At 32.4% G+C, this 25,642-nt stretch overlaps 2 protein-coding genes across 5 annotated transcripts in view; both read right to left on the bottom strand.

Moving 5' to 3' along the window:
• The window catches only part of LOC107438284 (uncharacterized), a 72,335-nt gene extending 48,323 nt beyond the window's left edge, over positions 1–24,012 (bottom strand). For 2 of the 4 annotated variants that reach the window (XM_087158960.1, XM_087158962.1), the window contains exon 1: positions 23,906–24,012. The gene's annotated coding sequence lies outside the window, so the exon portion shown is untranslated. Of the gene's footprint in view, positions 1–6,785; positions 7,054–23,905 lie in introns of those variants that run through there. The other 2 variants (XM_087158959.1, XM_087158961.1) reach the window with 1 other exon arrangement.
• LOC147813471 (uncharacterized) lies at positions 13,013–21,152 on the bottom strand. Its single transcript, XM_087160042.1, has 6 exons — positions 21,106–21,152; positions 19,164–19,975; positions 17,364–19,049; positions 16,402–17,264; positions 14,304–14,354; positions 13,013–13,135 (listed from the first exon to the last, which is right to left on the bottom strand). The coding sequence occupies exons 1-6, from the start codon at positions 21,150–21,152 to the stop codon at positions 13,013–13,015; spliced, it is 3,582 nt and encodes a 1,193-aa protein (XP_087016168.1).
• Positions 24,013–25,642: the final 1,630 nt, after the last annotated feature.

The raw sequence follows: 25,642 nt of genomic DNA, 5'->3' as shown, positions 1-25,642 counted from the left end.
GTGATGTTAGTTATTGACGAAATGTAAGAACTTATTACTTTGAAATTGATGAAATTTCAAAACCATGTATTTGTAAAGTGCGGGCAAAATTAAAGAAAGTGTATTTACTTAAATGTTTTTACTCCGCTACTCATTTCTAGTGTAAAACACTTTTGAACAAACATTGTATAATTTGGCTGTAATGTTCATTGGACAATTTCTTTTTCCCCCATTAAAGTGAATGCTAATATCACATTTGATCTCATACTCATATGTTGTAGTTATCTTAGCATCAGCCCCGCAAGGGGCTCTAACTAATTCATTTGAGTGGGAATGTATGATAAATCGCCGAAGCGCAATTGAATGGTGAAGCACATTTGAACATCTTAGTGACAGGGATGACACAGGTGACTAAAAATGTCAAAAGTGGTAGTAATTCAACTTTTTTTATTTATTATATCATTAATTATATAATCGTAACTACCACTACGACTTAAAATTTAAATCATTCATATTTAAAGTACCCTATAATTATATATCAAGCTATCTAAACTAAAAAAATATATGCCAGAAAAAGTAGCCAAGTAATCTCTTGTAATAAAATTTAGAATTTTATTGGTCACCCCGTGGTAACCCTGTAGTGATCTGTGGCTGATTGCCAAAAAGACTGATTATTTCCAAAATAAAAGTATTAAAAATGTAATACAAATACATACTCGTAAAATAATTATAGTCAGAAATTCAAAATTTTGAACTTATTATTCTGAAGAAGTTAGTGAAATTAACTTTTTTTCATCGAGACGAACGAGATAAATCGTCTTACGGGATAAGTTCAGAAGATAAGATAAGTTCAGAACACATAAAAATTTAACTATTGATTTCTAAGAAAGTAGGTGCAAATAGGTATACAACTACGAATTTTATAAAAAAAAAATTCTTCAACTATCATTTTTTCGAGTTTTTAGAATGTTGAGCTCATTTATTCTAATAAAGTAAAATCTCAATAGAAAATGCGAAATTTGATACATTGTGGTATGATATTTCACGAAAAACGAATAATTCATTTCGAAGCAGAAAAACGTAATTAATTTACATGTTTACGAACTTAAACAAAGCACTCTTATCCCATTATTTTTTTTAACTAGTTTCTTTTATTTATTTTGATCTCGTTTTTTCTAACAACGTAAAATCGTATTAACCTTCCTGCAATAAAGTTGAATAAACCAACATAAGAAATAAGAATGCTTTTGTTGGAAAGCTGGAGAAAGCTTGTTGTTCTTTTTCCAACTGTAGCATTGCTATTTTCTTTGGACTCAGCTCAAAGGGGTGTAGGCGAGAATAAGAAAGGTGACGATGAAAAAAGAGTGAGCTGTTTTTCCAACAGTAGCCTACTACCTTCCAGGAAAACTCAAAATCTCTGGCTCGTCACTGTTGAACTGGAATTCGGTGTTTTTTATGTGTCCAAGTTCTCACGGGAGGATAATCATTCACACTCAAACGATGGCAACTTTCTTTTGTTTTTTTCTCTCCCTTCAAGTCACCCTCTTTAAAAATCTTTTTTGGCATTACGAGATCTGTAACAGTTTCAGACTCTTAACATTCTTTTAAACTTTTTTTTTTTAGTTACAAAACTGGATAAATTATTCACAGTAACTTATCATCGGATGTTTCTGAATTTGTAAATATTAAATTGGAATAACGACTAATTATAAATTAGATTGAATTGCTAATTAAGTTAAAGCACAAAAAGATTCAATCAGCCAAGCAAAACTAGAACTTCATTATTGCTTTCGATCTAATCATCGAATTTCCGTATAGTAAGTCTCCGTAGATTGATTTAAACATTTAACAGTTACTGATTAATTAACAATACCCAACAATAAATTTAAAAAATCTAAAAAGTTCTTTATTCGAATGTCGTATAATATGCATAACACCAGGGTGTGTGGGTTTCTTTTCATGTTCATCATCATAATAAAACACTCTTATTACATGTAATGATCATCTTTAACTACAATGATTGTATATTTCGAAAACAAAATATTCTGACTTCTTGTGGAAAATATCGACTTTAAGTGTGGGGGGGGGGATAATGAGGAATCAGAAGCATTTACAGGAGTTGGCGAGCAGGGGGTGGACCTTCCTAATTAATTTAAGACAGTCGTCCTTTGTTTTGTGCTTAGAATATTTTATTAACTTTAAGATATTAACTCTTACCGGAACGGTATTTTGATTGGAGATTTTAGTCAAGCAGGATATTAAATAGTGCAAAAGTGAAGTGACATACTTTAGCTCTTTGTTCTTTTAAGACTACTCATACTCATATGTGGTGGTTATCTTAGCATCAGTCCGCCAGGGGCTCTAACTTATTCATCTGAGTGGGAATAAATAATAAATCGCCGAAGCGCAAATGAATGGTGAAAGTTGGGGTTCAGTAACATTTACTGAGTGAAAATTAAAATTAAGTAGCGAGATTAAACAAACAAATTTAAGAGAAAGAAGAGGTTTTTGTGACAGACTGCCTCGCCTCCCCACGAGGTATTACCCCCGAGCTTCTCAGATGCAGAGTGGCCACATAGCCTCAGAGAAAAGGAAAAATGCATGATAATAAATACGCAAAAATATATATACAAGTATTTACAATTATTTACAAAATTTATGGGACAAAACTCCATCGGATAGGAAAAAGGCGTTCTTTTAAGAATAGAATGGTAGAAATCATATAAATCTCGGTGCGCTGCCGCGAAGCGGCATTAACCGATTCATCTGTATTACTTAATCGATGATGAGGAGTAGTGAGGTGGAATGGAGATGGGGGGAAGAGGGGGTGCGTAGCACCAAAAATCGAGAGTGTATTTCGTGTGCTAGGGCAACATCATATTCCTAAGGAAAAAGGCAGTGATTGGACTAAATTTAGTGTTGTCGTCAATTAATTCAAAATCTAAGAGTGAGTTAAAATTGCTGGTGGTACAGGTTTTTGCTTCATCGTAGAAATTTTTGTTTAAATTTTTTAAATAGACGTTGATGTCATCAATTTTAAGATCCCTTTTTATACTATTATTGCTAATGCATTTAGGGGCGCCGACGAGTCTTCTTATATTCTTCCCTTCTGCCATAGAGAGTTTATTTTTTAAATGATCACTTAGAGTGTTAATGCCGGGGCAGGCATAAGTTAGAATTGGCCTAACTGCCATTAGATAGACAGTGCGCTTGCATTTTAAGTCTAAAGATGACTTCGAGTTTAATATGGAGTTGAGGGCTCAATAGGCACCATTCGCTTTTTTAATAATTATATTTATGTGTTGTTTCCAACTTAAATTAGAGGTGATGGTGACTCCTAGATATTTTGCACTCCTTGTGGGTTTAATGATCTGCTTCTATAGGACTATATCAGGAATAGTTCTACCTTTCTTTTTACTATTGAAAATAATCATTTGGCACTTATCCGGGTGTAGTTTTATCTTCCATTGTGAGCACCATTTTTCGATATTGTAGATCTTCTTTTGCATGTATTTGAAGGCTTGTAAATGACTCATAGATTTCGTGATAATTGCTGTATCGTCGGCATATTCTTTTAAGAATAATGGTTGTTAAGCGTTTTAAAAGCAATTAGTTTTACATTTCTAGTGGTTTGTAACATTTGTTGAATTAGTGTTGCCATACTGGTCACACTGCACCTATAAGAGTTAACTTACTAAGCAGAAGATTCGAATATTTAATTTTGAAGTGAAAACTAATAATAAGAAATTTTCAACTTCTTTATAACAAAATTGATAAAAATCGCGTAAAATTGAACTGTTACACTGTTCAATTTTTACAATGGCGAAAAACTATTCATTTTATCACTGATATAAAAAAAATTTGTTATTTAATTATTTTATTTTATTTAATTACTTGCTTTTATTATTTAATTATATTATAGTTTAATTATATTTTTATCGATGATGAAAAAAATCATGATATTGATAAAATTCAAATTACAATCTATCAATCGAAATCATGTTTTCGAATTAAATTTATTTTTAGAATAGATTATAATCTTTCGAAACAAATAGCAATTTTTACATTTTAAAACAATTGCCTCCTCTCAACCTATACATTTTTATTTATCAATTTGATTTTCGTAGTTATGTAATGGCACAGCCTCTTAAAAATAAGGGATGATGCGTTTGCTTCTGAACTAAGAGCTATATTATTACTTTCGACCGAATTAACTCGTGGGCAACGAAACATATGATATAACCTGTTCATATCTGAGTAATTTGGCACCAAGTATAAGATAATAATCAAAAAACTTCCAAAGTTACAGCGAAAATACTAAATACCGTTTTTTTTTAAATTGAATTTCGCAGCTCTAAAAAAATTAAATTATAAAAGTTCTTTGTAATATTTTTCAGTAGTGTTTGCATTAAAATAGTGTTTGCATTATGGTAAACTTCAATAAAAAAAATTCAGAATCCTAAGTAGAATTTTAAATAAGTTATAGAAAGTGAAAAAAAAAATACATAAATGCTTTCTTTCCTTATAAAATAAAAACCACCTAGACCTTTTAAAAAATTAGGTAGGGTCAGATGGGGGAAAATGGGTACATGGGGTAAAGAGGGTGTATATTTAAAAGACCAGTAAGTTGAGATAATTTATTTAATATTTTTAAAGACATTTACGGGCTAGCATTTTCATTTCAATTTCAGAAACTGAAAAAAAAATTTTTAATGTTTTTTAACTATTTGTTCATGATTAATTTAAGTATATTACTTTAAGCTGAAGAACTTTCTTTTAATATCATTAAAATCTATCAAAAACTATTAATTTCAGTTCAAACTGATAGGGGAACATCTAAAGAACAGATCTACATAGAAATTAAAGATAAAATTATAAAATTCTATTTATTATGAATTGCTTTCTAAGGTAGGGTAAAGTGGGTACATGGCTAGGCTTAGCTAAGTGTTGAATGATAGGAATATTTTTTTTACTTCTGCGTTAGCTCTTGTAAGTATCAAATGCTCTTTATTTTATAATGAAATAGCTAAGAGATGATTTAATTGTTTGATTATAGTCCTACATAGTGATTTTAACGCTGAAAATAAAATTTCTTTTAAATTTTATTATTTAAAGAGAAGAATGATAGAGGGAAAAACAATACAACAGAAATATAATACAATTAAAAAAAATTACATAAATAGCATAATGGTACAATTTAATGAACATATTTAAATATATAGATGAGTTTTCATGCAAGTTTCTGCCTTCATTATGGCAGTTTTTTCATGGAAAACAAAAGGTTAGGAAAAAAAGAACAAAACAATTTCTTTTAAGTAACTAAATTCAGCATAAATACCTGTTTGCTATAAAAAGTAAAGACACTTTAAATTACCACTATAGATGTTAATTTTGCCACTTTTATTTATATTTCAAACTTGGCAGAAAGTATGTATATATCAAGACGGAAAAAAAGTAAAAACTGGTTACAAAAAAAAAATTTTTTTTTTTTTGCTTTTTTTTCGGGAATAATAATCTATAACTACTAAACTTTTTTAACAGATGCAATTTATAAATTGAATTGATTCTTCCACGAGAAAAAAAATAATAGCAGTGAATTGTTTATTGTTAAGAATAGATTTACTTCTTCCGAAAATTATATGTTATTGAAATAATTCTACTACTAGTGTTTTCTCCTTTCCTTCTCGCTTTCAGACCTGATTTCAAATAAACCAAAAACTATTACAATTTTAGCTTCTTGATAAAATTGTGCAAAGTATATTGCATCAGAAGTGAAAACAAAATTTGATTAGCCATGAATATTAATAATAAGAAAAAATTAAAACTCTAATTTAATAATAATAAGAAAAAAAAATATTTTTTAGCTTTTTTTTAAATATAATCATGATACATTTATTTAAGAACATTTTTTTTTTCTAAAACAATGTTTGCATATGTATTTCAGAGAAATATATACTAATTATAGAGCTATACCCCCTTTACTCTAGGGTAAAGTGGGTAGATCAAAACATGTTTCTTGTAATACATAATTGTAAGAAAACAATCACGAAACAAAATAGATAAAGTATCAAATAAAATAGATAAGTTATGCCTCATATTTAATCTATATGAATCCTACGAATTTTTGAAAAAAACCTGCCTCTACATTAAATACAGAAATAAAATCTTCCGGAAAACTTAGCAGTGATGCATATGAATTAATGTTTTAATTTCGATCAGAAATTTAGAAACCAATGCTAGAAAAAATCAGATTAGACTACACTTGATAGCCTATCACTTCACTGTTACAGCAGAGATGCCAACTGCTCCGGACACGCCAAAATAATTTTAAAAAAACGGTAAATAACTACAAAGTAAATTTGCAAATATTTGACTATTTTTGCTTGCCTTTCAAAAAGGTATAGCATGACACAAATACTATGAAGTGATGAAATATATAAGCCTACGAATTATTTAGAAATAGTAGTGGATAAAAGTCTACTAAACTGAATTTATAAAACCAAGAATCACAATTGATAAACTACCACTTCAATATATATATTTGCTGTCCCAAGGAAATTGGCATCTCTGTTACAGTAACAATAATCTTATGCGAATATAGCAAGATAACTCATCAATTTATTATTTATATCACTTCACAAATACTGGTAAATGAATAATGTTGAAAAATTGTTATCTCGCTTATTGAATATTAATTTATTTCATAAAAGATTAATTTTTTTGTCATTATCTTTCCCTAAAATTACATCACAAATTTCAGCCAAACACCGCAATAACATATTTTAAATTCTAAGTCATTAACTCACCTCTTATTTAAAAAGCCATTTTTCTTAGAAAAATCCAATGGTACATAAATTTTCACGGTCACCCTTTCGACTGGCACTTTCGAACAAAACTGAAACTAAACAGGAGCAAACGATCTTTCCTCCACCTCGTCGTCCGATCTTCTTTCCGCAGTTAACTAGACTTTTCTTGCGCGATTCGCCCTCCAAAATCGGGCCGTGTGGAACTATATTTATCCGCGCATCGAGGTGCTGTGGAAATGAAGTCAGGGTATTCATACGTGCATGCTGCCTGAGTCACAATCACAGGTTATGAGGATAAAAAAGAAAAGAAGAAAAAAAAGGAATTAGAGAAACAGGAACAAAAAAACAATCCAGGATGCGGGGGTGACGCTGCAAATTCGAAAATTTCAAGAAGAGTAGCTCAGGACGATTAATAAAATTTTGTAAACTAGCTTAAAAATAGTGCTTCAGCAGTTTCTTCTAAGATTAAGGATAAAGATAATCAGTAATTAATGAAAGAAAAGCGACCGTTTTATTTTACTCCGAGATTTAATTAATCTTATAGGACTCATTATTAAATTGTGTTTTCGGTTAGTAAACACGTTTAAAAATAGCGTTGCTACCGTTCTCTCTATGTTTTAGATTGAGAACAAAGATATATAGCAATTAGTATATTAGCAGCGTTCAGTTTGTAAACATTGAGTTCGCAATATTGAGCTCTATTATTTTTCTGAAGTTAATCGAATTGTTTTCGAAGCAATTAAAATAAGCAGATATATTAAAAATAAATTATAAATCAAATAAATAAATAAGTAAAAACCAATAAATAAATAGTAATTGCATTTTACATGAAATAAAAGAGAACTATAATACTGAGGGAATATACTACTATATTAAGATGCTAAGCGTCATATTTTAAGTGATATCTCTGGTCAAATATGAGTTAACATGCTTTATATACTACTCATTTCGTATTTAATATTTATAGTGGTAGTTACGCTACATTACTTATTATATTTAAGCTTATCAACTTTTTACACGCCAATTGGATTTTGCTTTAAGGAGATAATAAAATCAATATATCTATACATAATAATAAACGCGGCTGTGTGTGTCTGTAATCACAATATATCGCCCCAGAAGCCTCGCCCAGGCACGAAACTCGGCATATAATTGTGTTTTGACATAATGAAGAAGTATTTTTTTTCTTTTTCAAAAATTTGGATTAGTTTTTTAGTTATTAGTCATTTTGTAAGAAAAATCTATGCTTTTTCGTCTTCAAAAAGCCATTTTCAAAAAACTATTAAAAAATGCATTTACTTTTCTCCACTCTTATAAATGTATGCTAATGCGAACCTTACAATTGAAATATTAATTTTCGACAACTAAAACCAATAATATACGAAGGAATTAATAATTTAATTGTAAGGTTCGCATTAGTTTACATTTATCTAAGTGGAGAAAAGTTTAACTTTTGTATTACTTTTTGGCAACATATAACTTTGTGGCAACATATTCGATACGTAAATAGAACGCTTCGCTTTGATATATTTGTCGCTGTTCATCTGGATATGAAGACAAAATTGCAGGACAGGAACACTTTAATTGTCCACTAATCTTCTGATTTCCTGCTATGTTTTAAAAAACTTTATTTGTGAAAACCTTTAGCGTGGCGGACAGCTGGCCGCCTTAGGCGGCTAGTAAATAAATAAATTAAGTAAAATAAATAATAAAAATTGCTAAATATATGTGCTTGAATCTTATTTGAATTGAATTTTGAATAAAAGTTATAGATATAGTTTATAAATATTCCGTTCATGTTGCTAATTTTCGTAAATTGAAAGCGTTAAAGCTTATGTGTATTTTTTTTTTCAAAAAGAAAAAAGGCTGTCTAAAAGAAATTAAAAACATTTAAATATCTAAACTCAATAATTATACCATGAGAGTCGTGGTGGCTCAGGGGATAGAGCGTTCTCCTTCCAATGAGGTGAACCGGGTTCGAATCCAAGCTATAGCTGGTCGCTACGAATTCCGCACACGGCTTGCACCGACCACAATGATGACGTAAAATATCCTCAGTGGTAGACGGATCATGGATTAGAGTCCCCTTGCCGTCGGGCTAACCATGGGAAGTTTTCATTTTTTTTTCTCCCCATGTAACGCGAATGCGGGTTACCTCCATCAAAATGTTCTCCATGAAGGCAAATTTCTTCCAATATTAAATCCAGGAGTTCCCTTGTCTTCTGGATTGAGTTCAAAATTACAAGACTACGGAGTTGAACATTAGTAGTCGTAAACCCAAAATTGGGTCGGCTGCTAAACGACGGTTATATTATAAGATAAAACTTTTTAAGGGATTACATAAATTTTGGAGAGAGTCAAATATTGAAATAAAGACAAAAAAAGTTGTTTACAAAGCTATTGTTAGAGCAGCACTATTATATGGCGCAGAAACCTGGAAACAGACTACAGACTAAGATCGAAATACAAAAATTAGAAACCTTTCAAAACAAATGGTTAAGATTTATTTTTAAAATTTTCTGGCCTTCAAAAGTATCAAGTCAAAATCTATTAAAGAAAGCTAAAATAAAAACAATAGAAGGTGAAATTAAAAAACGAAGATGGAGCTGGCTCGGACATATCCTTAGAATGCCCAAAGAAAAAATTACATCTGTTGCACTTACATGGGCCCCTGATGGTAAAAGAACAAGAGGAAGACCCAGACTTACCATCCAGCGCATGTTTTTAGGCGAATTAAGAGAATGTAGAATATCTGGCTGGGAGGAAGCAAGATCTATTGCAGTGATTCTCAACCTTTTTTTTGTGTCGGCACACTTTTAACGATTTCGAAATTTGACGGCACAAAATGAAAGCAATTAGTTTAAAAGTTGTTTAATTACCTATAATACACTGTGTTAAATAGTTTGTGATAATAATTTTGAATGTGAAATAAAATAATATGTACTTCAAAAGCACATTTATTAAGGGATTAATTATTTCTTTCGACTAATTTTTTATTAGTTAGTAACAGTTTTTTTTGCTAGTTATTAATTGTTAGCTTGTTTTCCATAGTTATTAACTGTTAGTTTTTTTACATTAATTATTATTTTTTGTGATTTCTTGTTAGTTAGTTTTTTGCTAATTATGTTAGCTTATTTTTTTTTGCTAGTTATCCTTTGTTAATTTGTTTTTATAACTATTAATTGCATAGCTTACTTTATTGATTAGCTTTTATTTTCGTTTGGAAGTTAGTATTTAGCTTGTCTTAGCCTTTGTTAATTAATAATTTTAATAGTCATTAAATTTCCTACTAATTTCAACATTATTTAAAATTGTGTGTCAAAGACAATTTAAACACTTCCTTCTTATTTTAAGATTGTCAGAGACAAGACAATCGCCCACAAAGAGATGTTCACGCGGTTAAAGCGTGGAAAAATTATAAAAAGTATATATATAATATTATATATCTATACACTTTTCTTTAGTTTAAACTTTACTTGTAATAAAAAGAGCATTAATTTTTATTGTATCATTTCTAATATTTGGCGGCACATTTTAAGAATTTGGCGGCACACAAAAGTGCCGCGGCACAGTGGTTGAGAATCACTGATCTATTGCTACAGACAGGAGGCGTTGGAGGGATATGCTAGAGGCCTTAAGTGCCCAAAGGCACGTAGAGGATAAGCAAGTATAAGATAAAATTATACCATGAAATAAAATAACAAATGTACAATCTTTCGCTTAAACCTGTTACTTACTGTATGAAGTATTTGTAAGTAGTTTTTCACGCATTTTACAAGCCTGAGAAAGACGCAGTCACAGAGTCTATATGTTTTGATATATTAAAAATGTAGCTAATAAGTATTATAAGCTATACTAGTGATTGAAAATCATATGTTGAACCTAAAAAAAAAAATTGTATTGTGAAATAAGTTAGTCTCGTATGGTTCAAACATAAAAAAAATCTTAAGGCTATTTTTCAAAGGATAAGTCGTAATATGAAATTATTATTATCATTTTTTTTAATAGTGTGTTATTTTTAAAACAGCTGTGAGTTTACAACTGTTACTCCTGACTGTTAGATCAAGTTTAGCCTATCTAAAGTCAAACGTTGTTTACGCTTATTTTGAAAATGGCGAAATGAAAGCCGTAGTTTTGCAAAAAAGAGAAGCGTTTCCGGTCTAATTTTTTAATATTTAAAAACTTACTTCAATTCTGCATTACCTGGGCTCATAGAAATCTGCAAAAACTGATAATAAGGCAAAGATTTTGATAATTTTCATGGAAAAATGTCGCCATATTGTAGATTTTTAATTAAAAGTTTCATAACTTTTAAAATATTTAAGTAATTTGTCTGTTCTAAAGTTCCAGATAATTTTTCACTGCAAGATCATATCTATATAGTTTAAAATCATCCCATCGCTTCAAGCGTAAGGCATTTAAACTATGGCTTTTTTATTTTCCTTGGCGACAAAGCTTCGAAAAACAGCGTTAAAGTGTCTAGAAAAGTCTACTTTTTATTACTGATCTAGATAATGAATTCTGTCTTGCCGCATCGGTTTACCTGTAATCTTTAATAATTTATTTCAATTACAGGACACAACGCAATCCGTTCATTACTCTCAGGTTGAATCAGAGTCTGATCTTTAAAAAGTTGAAGAGACCCTATCCATCAACTAAAAAGTCGCAATCAGACATTATCTCCACCAGACATCGCAAATTAAAAATATATTCCCCGAGTCCAAAACTCCAAAATGGCGACGCATTCTAGAATAATTTCAAAAGAGTAAAAACATTCTATTTGGAAGTCAATGTGTCGTCACACGCTGTCTAGTTCAATTGTTTCGCGCTAAGCCAAAAATAGGGAATCTGAAACAATGAAAAAGATTTTTTTTATTTATTTCTATTTCAACTGAAAATAGTCGAAAGGTAACAACTCGGAGGCACAATACGGCATCGTTTGATAACAAAACGCTCTCGGATATAATAACTGGTAGTTAAAATTTTTTCATTGTTACTTTTCATTTTGGAAAAATAAAACTTTCTGGTTTGCTGCGATATATTAATAACATAAGGCTTCAAAAATACATAATTAACATTAAAACTATGTTTTATTTAATAAAAATAACTAAGGGACAGAGGCCGGGAAAGCCTGGTTGGTAGGACGCTGGGCGAGTTTGTGGGTTCGAACCCCGGCCGAAGTAAGTGTAGTAAAATGGTGACTGATGCACGTTAAGTCTGTCGAGTCGCAAAGTCCTCCATGTTTCCATGACAAATCAGTACCTCTGGGGGTACTGAATAGGAGATTGATCGTTCTTTAATTCAGGTCAAAATTACGATTTGTGGATAAATGCATGGATGTATGAATGGGTCCCTATAAACGGGGGTGACGTATGGATGTGGCAGATGTCGAATTCTCGGCCATAGATGGCGCCACTGGAAGACAAGAACAATCGCACCCCTCTGCCTTAGCAGGCATACGTCAACAACAACTAAGAGACAACTATTACGATAAAATATCTGCTAATTTAAGTAATAATATAACACTACTCTTTCCTCAAAAGCATTTTCACATGATTGCAATGCTAAAAAATCCGTCCTTAATAGGTTAAAACCATAAATACTAAGTGTCATCTTAAGTATACGACTGTCATTTGGTTTAAAACAGTAGTGGTAGCAAACTGTGGAAACTATCCACTATGTCAATACTACCTTTCCTCTTTTTTTCCCCACAAAAGGGCTACTACACTGCAAAAAGTCGAGTATTTTGAGTTAAAATACGAAAGCCTTTTTCAGTATGTGATGTCATAGTCGGAAGGAAAAAAAAACGAGATATGTCCGTAACCTTAAAAAAAAAACGAAGATCACTGAATACTAACAAGAACGATAACCTGCAAATATATTTACGCAACTTTCTTAATAAAGATTTGAATGCATTATTTTTGTTTCATGCGACAATATGATAGTGATCCTGATCAGTATCAAACATCGTTGATGCCAATGAATATGAAGGAAGGAAGGATTGTCAATAGCTCTCATTTCACATTTGATAACTCGGGTATCAATAGTATGTAAGGGAAATCTTGAACTGCCAAGATGCTGCCAAAGTTATAAAGGCTAGCAACATTAGACGGCTTGGACACCCTTTTAAATGTAATGATGACTTAAATCCAACTAAATTAGTGACTTTTTTCAAAAACAGAAGGTAAAAAAAAAATGGAAGCTCCCCCCCCCCACACACACACATATCAGGATGGCTGATTCTGTTGAGAGAGATCTATTGCTCCAGACAGAGTCAGATGGAGGCAGCCTGTGCAAGTGATAGGCTGCAGTGCTGAAGAAGAAGAAGGATATTTTTTACCTCTAAAATTCTGTGAAGCAGAAAAACTATAAGTTACTTTAAATAGCAGAATTGATCCGCGTGAGATTGAGTAATTGATTGAGGAGATTGAGGAATTGAGAACTCAAATAGAGCATTCGCCTCTTAATGGGGTGAGGCAGATTCCAATCATAGCGGTTGCTGGTTTATACGAATTCAGCTCCCGGCTCGCATCGACCACAGTGCTGATGCAAAATATCTTCATTAGTAGACATATCATGGGTTAGAATCACCTTGCTGTCGGGCTAACCGTCGAATATTTTCGTGACTTTTCTCTCCTTATAACGCAAACTCGTATTAGTTCCATCAAAAAGTGATCCACGAAGACTAGTTTGTATTTAGGATAATTATGACTCTATAACATTTGAGGTAATTATGACTGTCGTTTATTAGTCTGGTACTGAATTGAGAAACAAACAGGATTCCGGGCATAAAAAAATCGATTGTTTTAATCTTTTTGCTCATTTACTTTTAAACACTCTATCCCGAAAATATCACGGGCACCAGAAATAGAGAGTGAAACTCTATCATTTTGACGAGAGCGAAAAAGAGGTTTCAAGAATCTCTGCTCTTTGAGTTCAATACAAATATTATAACTCGTATTATTAATGTAAGAAGATAGATAGAACAATGCTGTTTCTTCAAAATAAATGGTAATAATATACACTTCTTCTTTATTTGAAATGGGTTATGGGGCATTTTCTGAACCAATGGATTTAAGGGCATTTTTTAAAACCGTTCGATGCATAAAATATTAAAATTAGACTCTCAATAAGAAAAACCTACTTTTTTATTGCAAAGAAAACTTATATTAAAATTGTATTCGATTTTTTTTTTTTTTTTTTTTGAATAATTGTTTGGTATCGTAGAATGATTTCCGAAAAAGCGCCAAAAAGGCGAAAGATAACATGTTTGGTCTGGGGTTCCTTGGTTTTACGAAATGAAATTTGAAAGATGTGATTTCGGATGCGTTATTTATCATAATATAAAGAGGGGAATTTTTAAAAATAGTTCCCGTTAGAGCGTCGAGAATTATATATGTTTTTCCCCTTTAACAGTGCAGCACTCTGGGAGAAGGTACCTTGACGAAGTATAAAGAATCTTTTGTCTTAACCGTAGTGGAAATAAACAAGGCACCGTTGTCACTAGAAAAAACTTACACGCGGGTCATCATCATCTTTCCCACCTACAAATTCGAAGGTGATACAGAGCTGCAAATAGGTAATTTTTCCTTCAAGATACCATTTAACACCTTAGAATAGGAATAAGGATACCCCAATTACTCCCTACTCCAAGTTTAGCACTCTCTTTTACGAACATCTACGAATGCGCCTGAAAATTTACGATTCGTGAAGTCCTTAACAAATGTATGATTAAAGTAGATAAAATTTTCTCGTTTTAACTATAATGTTTAAGGCGTTGTATAAGTTGAGTTACTTAAGTTAAATATGTTATGGTAAAAACGAATGAGTTAGATAATTTATATCTTCAGAAAATTGGTTAAAAGGAGAAGCAATTTTTGTACCGTTTTTTTAAATATTTTTTTAAACTGTTTAAATCATGAATTTTGAAGTCAGAAATCCAAATCCATCTCGAAAACATTATGTTTATTTAGAAAAACCGCATTTTTCTGTCTGATTTCGTAACACAACTAATAAGAAGACGATAAATAGGTAAAAAGTTATTTAGGATGTATTTTGTTTGGATTATTGTATAGTTTTTTATACCTGTGGAATACAATATTTTCGGGGTTCAATTATTCGTTTCTTAGTTCCTGTTTCTTTATCCACGTTTGATGAAATGAATCTTAATTCCTTATGAGTTGCATGTGTCGAATTGTTACAAACACATTTTATGACAGTAAATATTTAATGACAAGCAGGGCTAGAAGCCTACGTATACCAAGGCCCAAAAGAGTAAAAACTGTTACGAAAGGCTTTTCATTCTAGCATTTCTTTCTAAAAAAAAAATGATACATTTCTGTTACTACCAAGAATTTTTTTTACAATTATACTATGTATATAAAACCGCTTTCTATCGGAAAAAAAGAAGAAGAAAGAGCGGATATTGCTAAAATAATTTAAAGAAGAAAATAGATAAAACTGTAATGGTTTTACTAACAGCTCTTCTTCTTTTCCGTCTCGCTTTCACCCATGTTAACAAGAAACTTTAATGATTATGTTGCAATGTTGAGTCGAATCTGAACTAATTAATAATACATTGTGCTAAGCACCATCTATTAGAAATATTATTGACACATACAATATACAGGGTGTTTTGTAATGACCGCGCTTTACACATAATTTTGGAATCCTTGTGGAGGAAAAAAAGAGTTTATACATTAGGAAACACAAATAAATGCTTAAGCAAGGACAAAAGCAAAAACGCTATCCAAACCCAACGAATTACAACTGGTTATTATTATTGGACGGGACTAAAAACATTAAAACTTGTTTGGTTGCCTGAGGAAACTTATAATCCTTAAAAAGGGACTATTAGAAACAACTTAAAGTTCAATCAGGCAATAAAATTGGCTTTCATTTTTCCAGTACCACGTTCCTCAATAGTAAATTGTGTAAATTCGATATGTTTTTGTTCCGCCCTTGCTTAAAATAAATTTGCGACCCCTAATGCAGATGCTGTATTCGACTGATTACTTTTTTCTTTAACACAGGCTGTTGGATTTTGTTGAGAGCAAATCAGACTGAAAGTCACGTAGAACAAACTGAAAACTTAACTTTTATTTACATCCAAAAAGAATATAAAAACAATAAGATGTTGCCAGCACAGGAAACTCAAACTATCTAACTAATCTCGAACTCAAACCTCAACATCCTCCCCACCCTGGTCGACCTCGAGGGGGATGACCAGAGCTACCGGACGGGTTATATTGTGACCATTAACTCTCAGCTCACAGGATCTTATTTTTCCGTCTCGTCCTTCATGCAAGTTCACCACTCTAGCTTTCTTCCACATGTGACGTGGTCGGACATCTTCTTGTAGAAGTACAATATCGCCAATTCGGATGTTAATGATATTGTCCTGATTACGAACTTGATGAAATGACCGCAATTGAAGCAAATATTCCTTAGACCATTTTTTCCAAAAGCAGTCGAGTAAGTCCTGCTGCTGCTTGTAGATTTTTCTTAGCTTTGTGTTGTTATTTGGGCTGGATGGAATGGCGGTTAGTTTTCGTCCTGTCAAGAAATGGCTTGGTGTTAAGGCTGTGGAACTGCCATCTTTTCCATCTTCGTATACCAAAGGTCGGCTGTTCAGAGCGGCTTCTATTCCAATGAGGGCCGTGGACAGACCTTCCTCGTCAAGAAGTGCTCGTCCGAGTACCTTTCGTAAACATCGCTTGACAACTCCGATTAGGCGTTCCCACCAGCCTCCCCACCAAGCCGCTCGTGGGGCGATAAATTTCCAAGTTATGCCATTTTGGGCATAGTATTGCTGAGTTTTAGCTGATGACAGAACTTGCCATAGCAGAATCAAGTCCTTATTTGCTGCATGAAAAGTGGTAGCATTGTCGGTATAGATTGTGTGTGGGAGTCCTCTGCGGCCAACAAAACGTTGTAGTGCCAAAAGAAACTTGTCTGTGGTAAGATCCGACACAAGTTCGATGTGTAATGCACGTGTTGTTGCACAAGTAAATAGTGTTATGTAGGCTGTGTCTCTTGATTTCAAACATCGAATATTCACGGGTCCAGCAAAATCAATTCCTGTGGTAGTAAATGGAGCAGAAGGTACAACTCTTTCACGAGGTAAAGGAGCTTCGATTTGTTTTCCGCATTTCGCTTTGAACAGCTTGCAAGGTAGGCATTTGTGAATAACTTGCTTTATAGCTTGACGTCCTCTTAAAATCCAGAAGGTTGAACGTAACTCGGACAGGATTATACGCACACCTAAGTGGTGGAGTCGTATGTGTGTATGCTGGATCAAAAGGTGGACAAAATAGTGTTTACAATCGAGCAATAAAGGGTGTCGAGTGTCAGATGAAATGTTTGAAAATTGCAGCCTTCCCCCAAGGCGCAAATAATTATCTTCGAGAAAGGGATTGAAACAGGAAATTTTGGATTTTTTCGGCAGGGGACGTTCCGCTTTTAAGGCATTTATTTCAGCTGAGAAACATTGATTCTGTACAGTCTGTATCCAATAGTTTTTAGCTTTCTCTATTTCATTACAATTCAATTCATGAGTTATGCGTTGCTGTGTCTTACAGTTGTATACAAAACGTAGTATCCAGGCAGTCACACGAAGGAGTTTCGTATAAGAACTATAACGAGATATATCTATGATGGGTTCTGTTGTTGCAACGTAGGAGGATTGAAATTTGGTTTTTCGTGATTCAGCTTCAACTAAAGGTTGTGTACGTGTAGACAAAACTTTGATAGGCCAAGTTTCTGGATCATTTTTTAGCCATTTCGGGCCGTGCCACCAAGATTCTAAAATCGATAACTGTGATGGAAAGGTACCACGAGTAAGATGATCCGCAGGGTTATCTGTACCGGGACAGTGGCGCCATTGTGCTGAAGTAGTGTTTTGAAGAATTTCTGTTGTTCTGTTGCAGACAAATGTTTTCCAAAGGTTAGGATTTCCCTTTATCCAACTTAAAGCTACAGTAGAATCGCTCCATAGTATGGCAGTGTGGGAATTCATGTTCGTTTCCCTGCAAAAGTATCGGAGTAGGCGAGCTCCTAGTAGTGCAGCTAACAATTCAAGTCTCGGAAGGGTGACCCTTTTGATTGGGGCTAGTTTATTTCGACTGCAAATGAGATGGATCTCTGTAGAAATATCATCTGCGTGACGCGCGTACAAGCAAGCACCATATGCACGTTCCGAAGCGTCGCAAAACACATGTATGGTAACGTCGGAATTTTCGGAAAAGCCAATCCATCTTGGGATGCATATTTCATTCAGATAGTGTAATTCATTTATCCACTTGTGCCACTGCTGTGCTACAGATGGAGGTAATAGTTCATCCCACTGAATACCACTAAGCCATGTATCTTGAAACAATTTCTTCACAACTACTGTAACTGGAGCAAACAAGCCTAGAGGATCGTAAAACTTTGACATCAACTTCAGTAGTAAGCGTTTTGTTACTGGTTCTTTACATGCTTGAACAATTTTTGTCTGCACATCAATTTGAAAAACATCCCTGTTAGTATCCCATTTAACGCCCAAGACTTGCGTAATATCCTTAAACGAGACGTTTTCTTGTTTCCACATATCTTTCAAAATCTTAGAATTTGTAGTCCATTTGTCTAATGGTAGGCTAATAAGTGATATAAGTTTCTGCAGTTCTTGGTAAAGAATCAGAGCTTCAGTATACGTAGACGTTCCGGTTACAAAATCATCCATATAGGTGTTATTCTCAATGTGTCTAGTTGCTGTAGGATATGCTTGTTTGTGTTTTGAAGCCAATTCGCGAAGAGAAGCTGCTAATAAAAATGGACTAGAGACGAGTCCAAATGGAAGACGTGTGAATCGATAGGTTACAATTTTATCTTCAGTGCGGAGTCTCCCATCAGGAGTATATGTAGTATTGTACCAAATAAATCGTGTTGCATCTCTGTCTTCTTCTGCTAGAATCAGCTGCAGAAATGCTTGTCGCCCATCACTAGTGATTGCTATTTTAGAAAGTCTAAATCTCAACAGTGTGGCTAAGATATCGGGAAGAAGATTTGGTCCTACTTCAAGAGCGTCGTTCAAAGATGGGTGACCTGGAGAATGTGAAGATGCATCAAAAACTATACGCCACTTAGTTTCTCCATTTGTGATTTTCTTTACTGCGTGATGGGGCAAGTAAAATAAACGTTCCTCATTATGTGTTTCTGAAACAACTTCAACGTGTTTCTTATCAATGTAATCTTGCATGTGCTCAATATATTTTACTTTGAAGTCTGAATTTGCATGCATTTTCCTTGTTAAAGATTTAAATCGTTGAATTGCAACTTCATAATTGTTCGACGAAAGTTGAACTTCTGGTTTCCAAGGCAATTTTACAACTCTTCTACCATCGATGATTGCAAAAGATTGATGAAAGTTCGTTAAGAGTTCAGAGTTGTGAGGACTTATTTTTTCTTGTGTTGGTTGTATGCCAATGCTCTCTAAGTTCCAGAAATCTCGTACCACATTGTCTAATTCCTGAGTTGAAGTATCCACATCAACATTATGAACCGTTGAAATGAAGGAAACTGTTGCGTGTGATCGAGTTCCACTAAGTACCCAACCGAAACTTGATGGGACCAAGGCCAGAGAATCCGACAACCTGACTGGAGCTTCAGAATTCATAACAATCCAGTAGTAATCTGCACCAATTAAAATCTCAATTGGTAAGTTCGACAATGAATCATCTGGATCAGCAAGTTTCATTCGCTTGTTTTTAGCAAAGAGTGAAACATCCGTTGATGAAGGTAGGTGTGATGCATATTTGTTGGAGCTTTCAAATGCAGTAACATTAACTTTAGATTTGTCCCAGATACTTGATAACTGAAATTTGACTTGTCTTCGCGTGTAGCCAACATTAGCTGGGGATTCGAATGCTTGAATGTCCAAATGTCTGGTTGAAATGACTGGAAGTTTTAAAGTATCCACAAGATTAGAAGAAACGAAACTAGATTGACTTCCACCATCCAAAAGACAACGTGTCAATTTTGTAATCCCAGTGGGCCCAGTTATGAAAACTCGTGCAGTTTGCAAATGAACGAAATTGGAAGGCGATACATCAATTTTGTTTGTAGATGTAGCCACAGGCTGCTCATTGGTTAGAGGTTTGCATATTGATGTATGGTGTTTTCTCTTGCATTTGGAACAGACAAATTTTTCTCTACGAGGGCAAATTTTTTTGGTATGTCCTCGGTTAGTGCACAAAAAACATCTATTACTAGTCTTCAATTTCTGTATGCGCACGTCTATGTCCGTTACAACATTGCACTGTTGAGGCCAATGTCCGACAGTTTCACAGAAAGGACAAAAGGGTGACATTATTTTACTTTTGGTAACTGATTTAGAATTCACGTTAAAATTTTCTAAGGAGGATTTAATAGGATAGTCTGGAGCAAGTGAACCTTTAATATTACTTGCAGTAATTGCAGTGGCGTAGCGAGCTTAACTCGCGCCCGGGGCACAATACCCTTTTAGCGCCCCCCCCCCCATTCGAAAACCATATAATATTATATGTAAAATATACTCGCAAATTAATAAATAAATAAAGTAAAATAAATAAAGACATAGACTCTATCTAGGCTTTAAATTTGAGACAAATAATGTAGTTGAGAGAACAAGACTAGATTTTGAAATGCATATAATCATCTAGAATTAGTTCAAAAGATACCTATCATTTATTTTTCATATTTATAAAGAAATATTTTAAAAACACGCAGTTGTAAAACAATAAAAAAGTAAATATTTATTATCTCTAAGGAGATACATATATTTAATAATCATATGATTATAATACATTAATAAAACTAATTACTATGTCTACATTTTCAGTGCTTTTGATGAAGCAAATGTATCAATAATATCATCAAAATTGATCATTTAAAATTTTTCTCTTTTCACACTTAAAAATGCTAGGTCACTTAGGCGATCTGTCAAAATTAATTTTAATTTGCTGAATGAACGTTCGCAGCTAGCAATTGATGCTGTGATAGTCAGGAGTATTTGAAGTGCCGCTCTCAGATTTGGAAAAACATCTTCTCCATTCGAGATTGATTATAAAAATAAGAAATTCTTATGGAGTTTTAGGTTCAATTTCTTTTCTACTGCGGAGTAACATTTTGCTGTCACATATTTTGATAAAAAGTTCTACTACATTGAAATCTGTTTTATAAAATTCACCCAAATTTTCACAATTTTTTTTTCAAGGTCGTTATCAAAATATCCTTGTTTAATAAATTTTCACCATCTAGTAGAAATCCAAAGTTGAAATTAAGGTCACTTAATCGTGTATACATTTCTTGCCAATTCTCCAGACACGTATTGTTGTATCCATATCCCATTTTTCACAAAGAGACTCCGCTTTTTCTATTGCTTCTTTACGGAGCTTGTCTCAAATTTCGGCTAGTTCAGTCGCTAATGATTCAAGATCATAGAACACTTCTCTAAAATTCATTCTAGCATCTTGTAATCTGAGCTGCACACGATCAATCCTTCTTAAGATTTCATACCAGAAATGAACTACAGTTATAAAACTAAAGGTTAGTATATTTTGCAACAGAATTGTAGCTTCACTTCTGTTGTCACTTGTAGTGGTAGTGTGCTCTGCTAATCTTTCTAATAGTTCTTTTATTTTCTCTAGCCCAGAGATGATAAGGCTAACTGCTTGTATTCTGGCGCTCCATCGCGATTCAGATGTGTGACCTGCCATCACGGCAGCATTATCGTAACATTGTGATCTGCAGTTTGTTAATGAAATTTCATCGTAATTTAATTTCTTTAAAATTGTATTTTCGATCGAGGCTGCATCTTTAGCATGTATTTCAATAAAACTCAAAAAAGATTCTTTGATGGAAACTTTTTTATTGATAAAACCAGTATCTACATGAAGTTGAATCGGTGAGAGATATCAGAAGTTGAATCAAACAAAAGTCCATAATATTTATTTCTTTTGATATCGTTTATTAGTTGATTTCGAATTGTAGATGCCAGAAGATGAATGAATTCATTTTGAATCTGTGGTGGCAAATATGAGAACAACAAATTTTTCTGTTAGCAAATTTTTTCATACTCTATTCACTTAATAATAGAATCGTCGAGTAGATGTAGTAAGTAATATTTGATTTATTACTTACCAAGAATGCCTTGAACTTGAAAGGTAGTAACATAGTGAAATATACAATATAATTTATGCTGACATTAAACTTATATATAACATTTAATATTTAATAACATTTCATTTTTATTCTAAGCAGAGCGCGATGACAAGGAAGCAAAACTGAAAAATACACCCCCAAAATAACTTAAAAGTTACTATTTCGGGTATTTCACTAATTTTTCGCAGACTTCCACAACCTGTCTCAAATGTCACGGATATGTACAGTCACGGAAAAAAGTATCCGGAAAGTAACAAATAATCTTTTTTTTTTTTTAAAAAACAGATAATTCTCAGGCACACAACAAATATGGCGTTGTTTGTGCCCTTTCTTAGAAATGACAAAACGTTGTATTTGTTGTGTGTCTGAGAAGTATCTATATTAAAAAATAGACGATCCTTTAGTTGTTATTTTCCGGACACTTTTTTTCCCGTGACTGTACATATAAGTACATTAGAGTGTTATGGTTATCGTTTTAAAATAACAAGCGTAAGCTACATTGTTTTTATACAAATAAAAATAAATAGATTTCTGAAAGAAAGAATGTTTGTATTTTGTACACTGCAAATATTTATTTTAACATATTATGAGATAATTTCACACAGCATAGAAGGAAGTGCTGACAGACACAGGTCGAGTTAGGCAGACACTCTGCCAGTGGAAAAGACGTGCCATTTTGTATTATGAATATATTATTACAGTTTGATTTAGACTATTAAACTGACATTATGAATTAAATATTATGAATAATATTTATGAATTAAATATTATGAATAATATTTATGAATTAAATATTATGAATAATATTTATGAATTAGCATTTATTATATCACACTGGCACTAATTTAAAATATATTTTCCAGAAATAAATCATAATAAAAAAAATTATCCAGCAATTTTTTGTTTTGCGGACCATTTGGCGCCCCTTTGTGACTAGCGCCCGGGGCATGATGCCCCCCCTTGCCCACCCCTCGCTACGCCACTGAGTAATTGATCCCTCGACCTCTTCTGATAAAAATTTCATTAATTTTGAAATTTCGCTTTCACCAAAATTTTCACGTTTGGCATGTACAATCCAGTTACGACAGATTTCATGAGGAAAAGCACGAAGTATTTTAGGAGCCAAAATTCTTCCGTATGATTGAGTTTTTTCTCCTAAAGCATCTAAAGCCTGTATTCTTCGATTACAATCAATATATAACTCATTTATTGCTGCTGGAGAGTGATTTTTGACAGGTTTTAGGTTTTCTAAATAATCGAGATGAGCCTGTATTATTTTATCTTTATCGCCATATTTCGATTTCAAAATATCCTTTGCTGTTGCATATGTTTCTGCAGTTATATTAATTCCATCAACTATTCGTTTTGCTTCTCCATCTAAATATCCCCGCAAAAAAACATGCTTGTCAATCAGCGATAAACTTTCGTTTTTGTCGATACAGTTTTCAAAACGCTCCCAAAAACTATGGAATTCCTCAATTTCGCCGTAAAACGTATTTATTTTTATTGTAGGCAACTTTACTGTAACATTTGAAGGCGAAGACGAAAAATTATTTATATTGGCAGCTGTTGGCGATGTTTCAGAAATTGAATTCGTGTTCCGATTCGCTGTTCTTTTGAAATTAAATAACGCCAAATGAGCATTTTCTGTGTATCTTTCGCATTCTATTATGTCTTCCTGATATTCTTCATCATTTAAAAAATTGTGTATTTCATCGTCTGCCAAGGTTAATTCTTTTATTTTATCTTGTAAACGCTCAATGTTGTATTCTTTTTCAGTTTGTGTACTAGCAGCATCGTTCAATTTCGTCGTTAGTTTCGTAATGGCGGTACGTAGCGTCGTTCGTTTGCGTTTAAATATTACAAGTTTTTCACTACCGGTAGCCATTCCAATTCAGAACTTTGACGAAAGTAATTATAAAAGGTTCAGTATGACTTACCGAGTTATTTCGGCACCAAATGTTGGATTTTGTTGAGAGCAAATCAGACTGAAAGTCACGTAGAACAAACTGAAAACTTAACTTTTATTTACATCCAAAAAGAATATAAAAACAATAAGATGTTGCCAGCACAGGAAACTCAAACTATCTAACTAATCTCGAACTCAAACCTCAACACAGGCCTTTATATATAAGAATTATTTTAGAACTTTAGCATCGATTTCTCATACATGTCAATACAGTTTAAAGCTTTTAGGAGTTTAAGGGACAGGCAATAAATTACGAACAAAAAAGAATGTCTTCGTACACCCCATGACAAAAATACTGTGATAAGCTTGTAAATCATCTCAATTGCATTGATTATCATATGATATAATTGTTTGAAAAACATTTCGTAAACCTAGCTTTCCAGAAATACGGACATTTTCATAAAAAATTAATTTTTGGAATTACATTTTCTTACTATAACTGCAGAAATATTCAATAAAATTAAACAAAATTTTTGGAGCAATTTTTTCTTAGTAATAAAAATATCATTCCTAAATTATCTAAGAAAATCTTTAAAGATTGGTAACCAATGAGAAAAGTCCGATTTGAATATCTTGTAAATTTAAAAAGTTTCTACCAGTTTTCTAAGTATGCATTTGGGGGGGGAAGCTTTGAATGATAAGGGGTTTTCTACAAATTTCATTTTGTATCATAAAATAAAATTTTATAATAAATAATAATACCCTAAAATGATAGTCATGGCAACAAACTGTGATGGTATCAGGAAATAAAACATAATTTAATAGAGTGTGGAACAATTTAAAAAAAAAAGTATGAGAAAGCGTCAACAAGTAGGATCCTCAAAGCAAACTTGTAAAGTAAAATCTTTGAGTTTTTATTGCAATTTCTACTCATGTCATGTCATTTATCAAAGTAAATTCTCCGCCTCGATGCAAATTTGTTAACCTTTTTTTAAATTAATTTATGCGATTCAAATGCAATGTAAGTTTTCCTATAATTCCCGTCGTATTTTCAACAAAGTAAATTCGTATTTTTGACTGAAGTTTTTAAAAAGTTTTGCGACTTAAATGCGGTATGCGATTTTAAAAAACGGCGTGAAAAAACACTAAAAAGCAGGTTCCGTAACATGAATTTGAAAATTTTTTTTTTTTTTTTTTTAATTTCCATTGATACACTTTCGGTCCATGTTCGCCACCAAGGAATAAAAAAATTCATTTAGAACCCCCGGAAATTAAATAAAGCAATAATCATTCAAATTATTATTTAATTTACTTTAAAATGTTATTGATTTTTATTTTAAACAAACATAAATAATGCTAGTAACGTGTCATATAAAATCCATTTCAATCTCATAAACTGAGCGCAAAAGCTTCATTTCAAATTTAATGTATAATTAATATATTTTTTCCTTCAAATTAGAAGATATACTGAAAGATGAATACATTATTTAAAATATTAGAAAAAAAAAAATTAGAACTAGATTGTATTTTTCTGCTCATATTTTATTTAATAAAAGAGAATTTAAACAAAAATTATTTTTGTTAATTTTAAAATGTATTAAAATTTATATGTTGTTAATATTTTGAACTGAGAATTTAAATCTAGTTATTATATGTAACTTATGAAAATAACTTGACGTATACTTGCAAAAATATTTCTCAGAAATAATTAAAGAATAAATAAATTTATACATGATTTTTTAATTATTATCATTATATATTTTTCTTG

The sequence above is a fragment of the Parasteatoda tepidariorum genome, chromosome 3, assembly GCF_982258835.1.
Source record: "Parasteatoda tepidariorum strain Cologne lab strain chromosome 3, Ptep-v5.0, whole genome shotgun sequence".
NCBI classification, from domain to species: Eukaryota; Metazoa; Arthropoda; class Arachnida; order Araneae; family Theridiidae; genus Parasteatoda; species Parasteatoda tepidariorum.
The sequence above is the reverse complement of the archived record's forward strand: the minus strand, read 5'-3'. Positions and strand labels throughout refer to the sequence as shown.

Coding starts and splice junctions, on each gene's coding strand:
- LOC147813471 (XM_087160042.1), bottom strand. CDS start 21,152: ATGGGATATGGATACAACAATACGTGTCTGGAGAATTGGCAAGAAAT. Junction 17,265..17,363: donor ACTACGTTTTGTATACAACT/GTAAGACACAGC, acceptor AATGTTTCTCAG/CTGAAATAAATGCCTTAAAA. Junction 13,136..14,303: donor AAGATGATGATGACCCGCGT/GTAAGTTTTTTC, acceptor TCTGCTTCACAG/AATTTTAGAGGTAAAAAATA.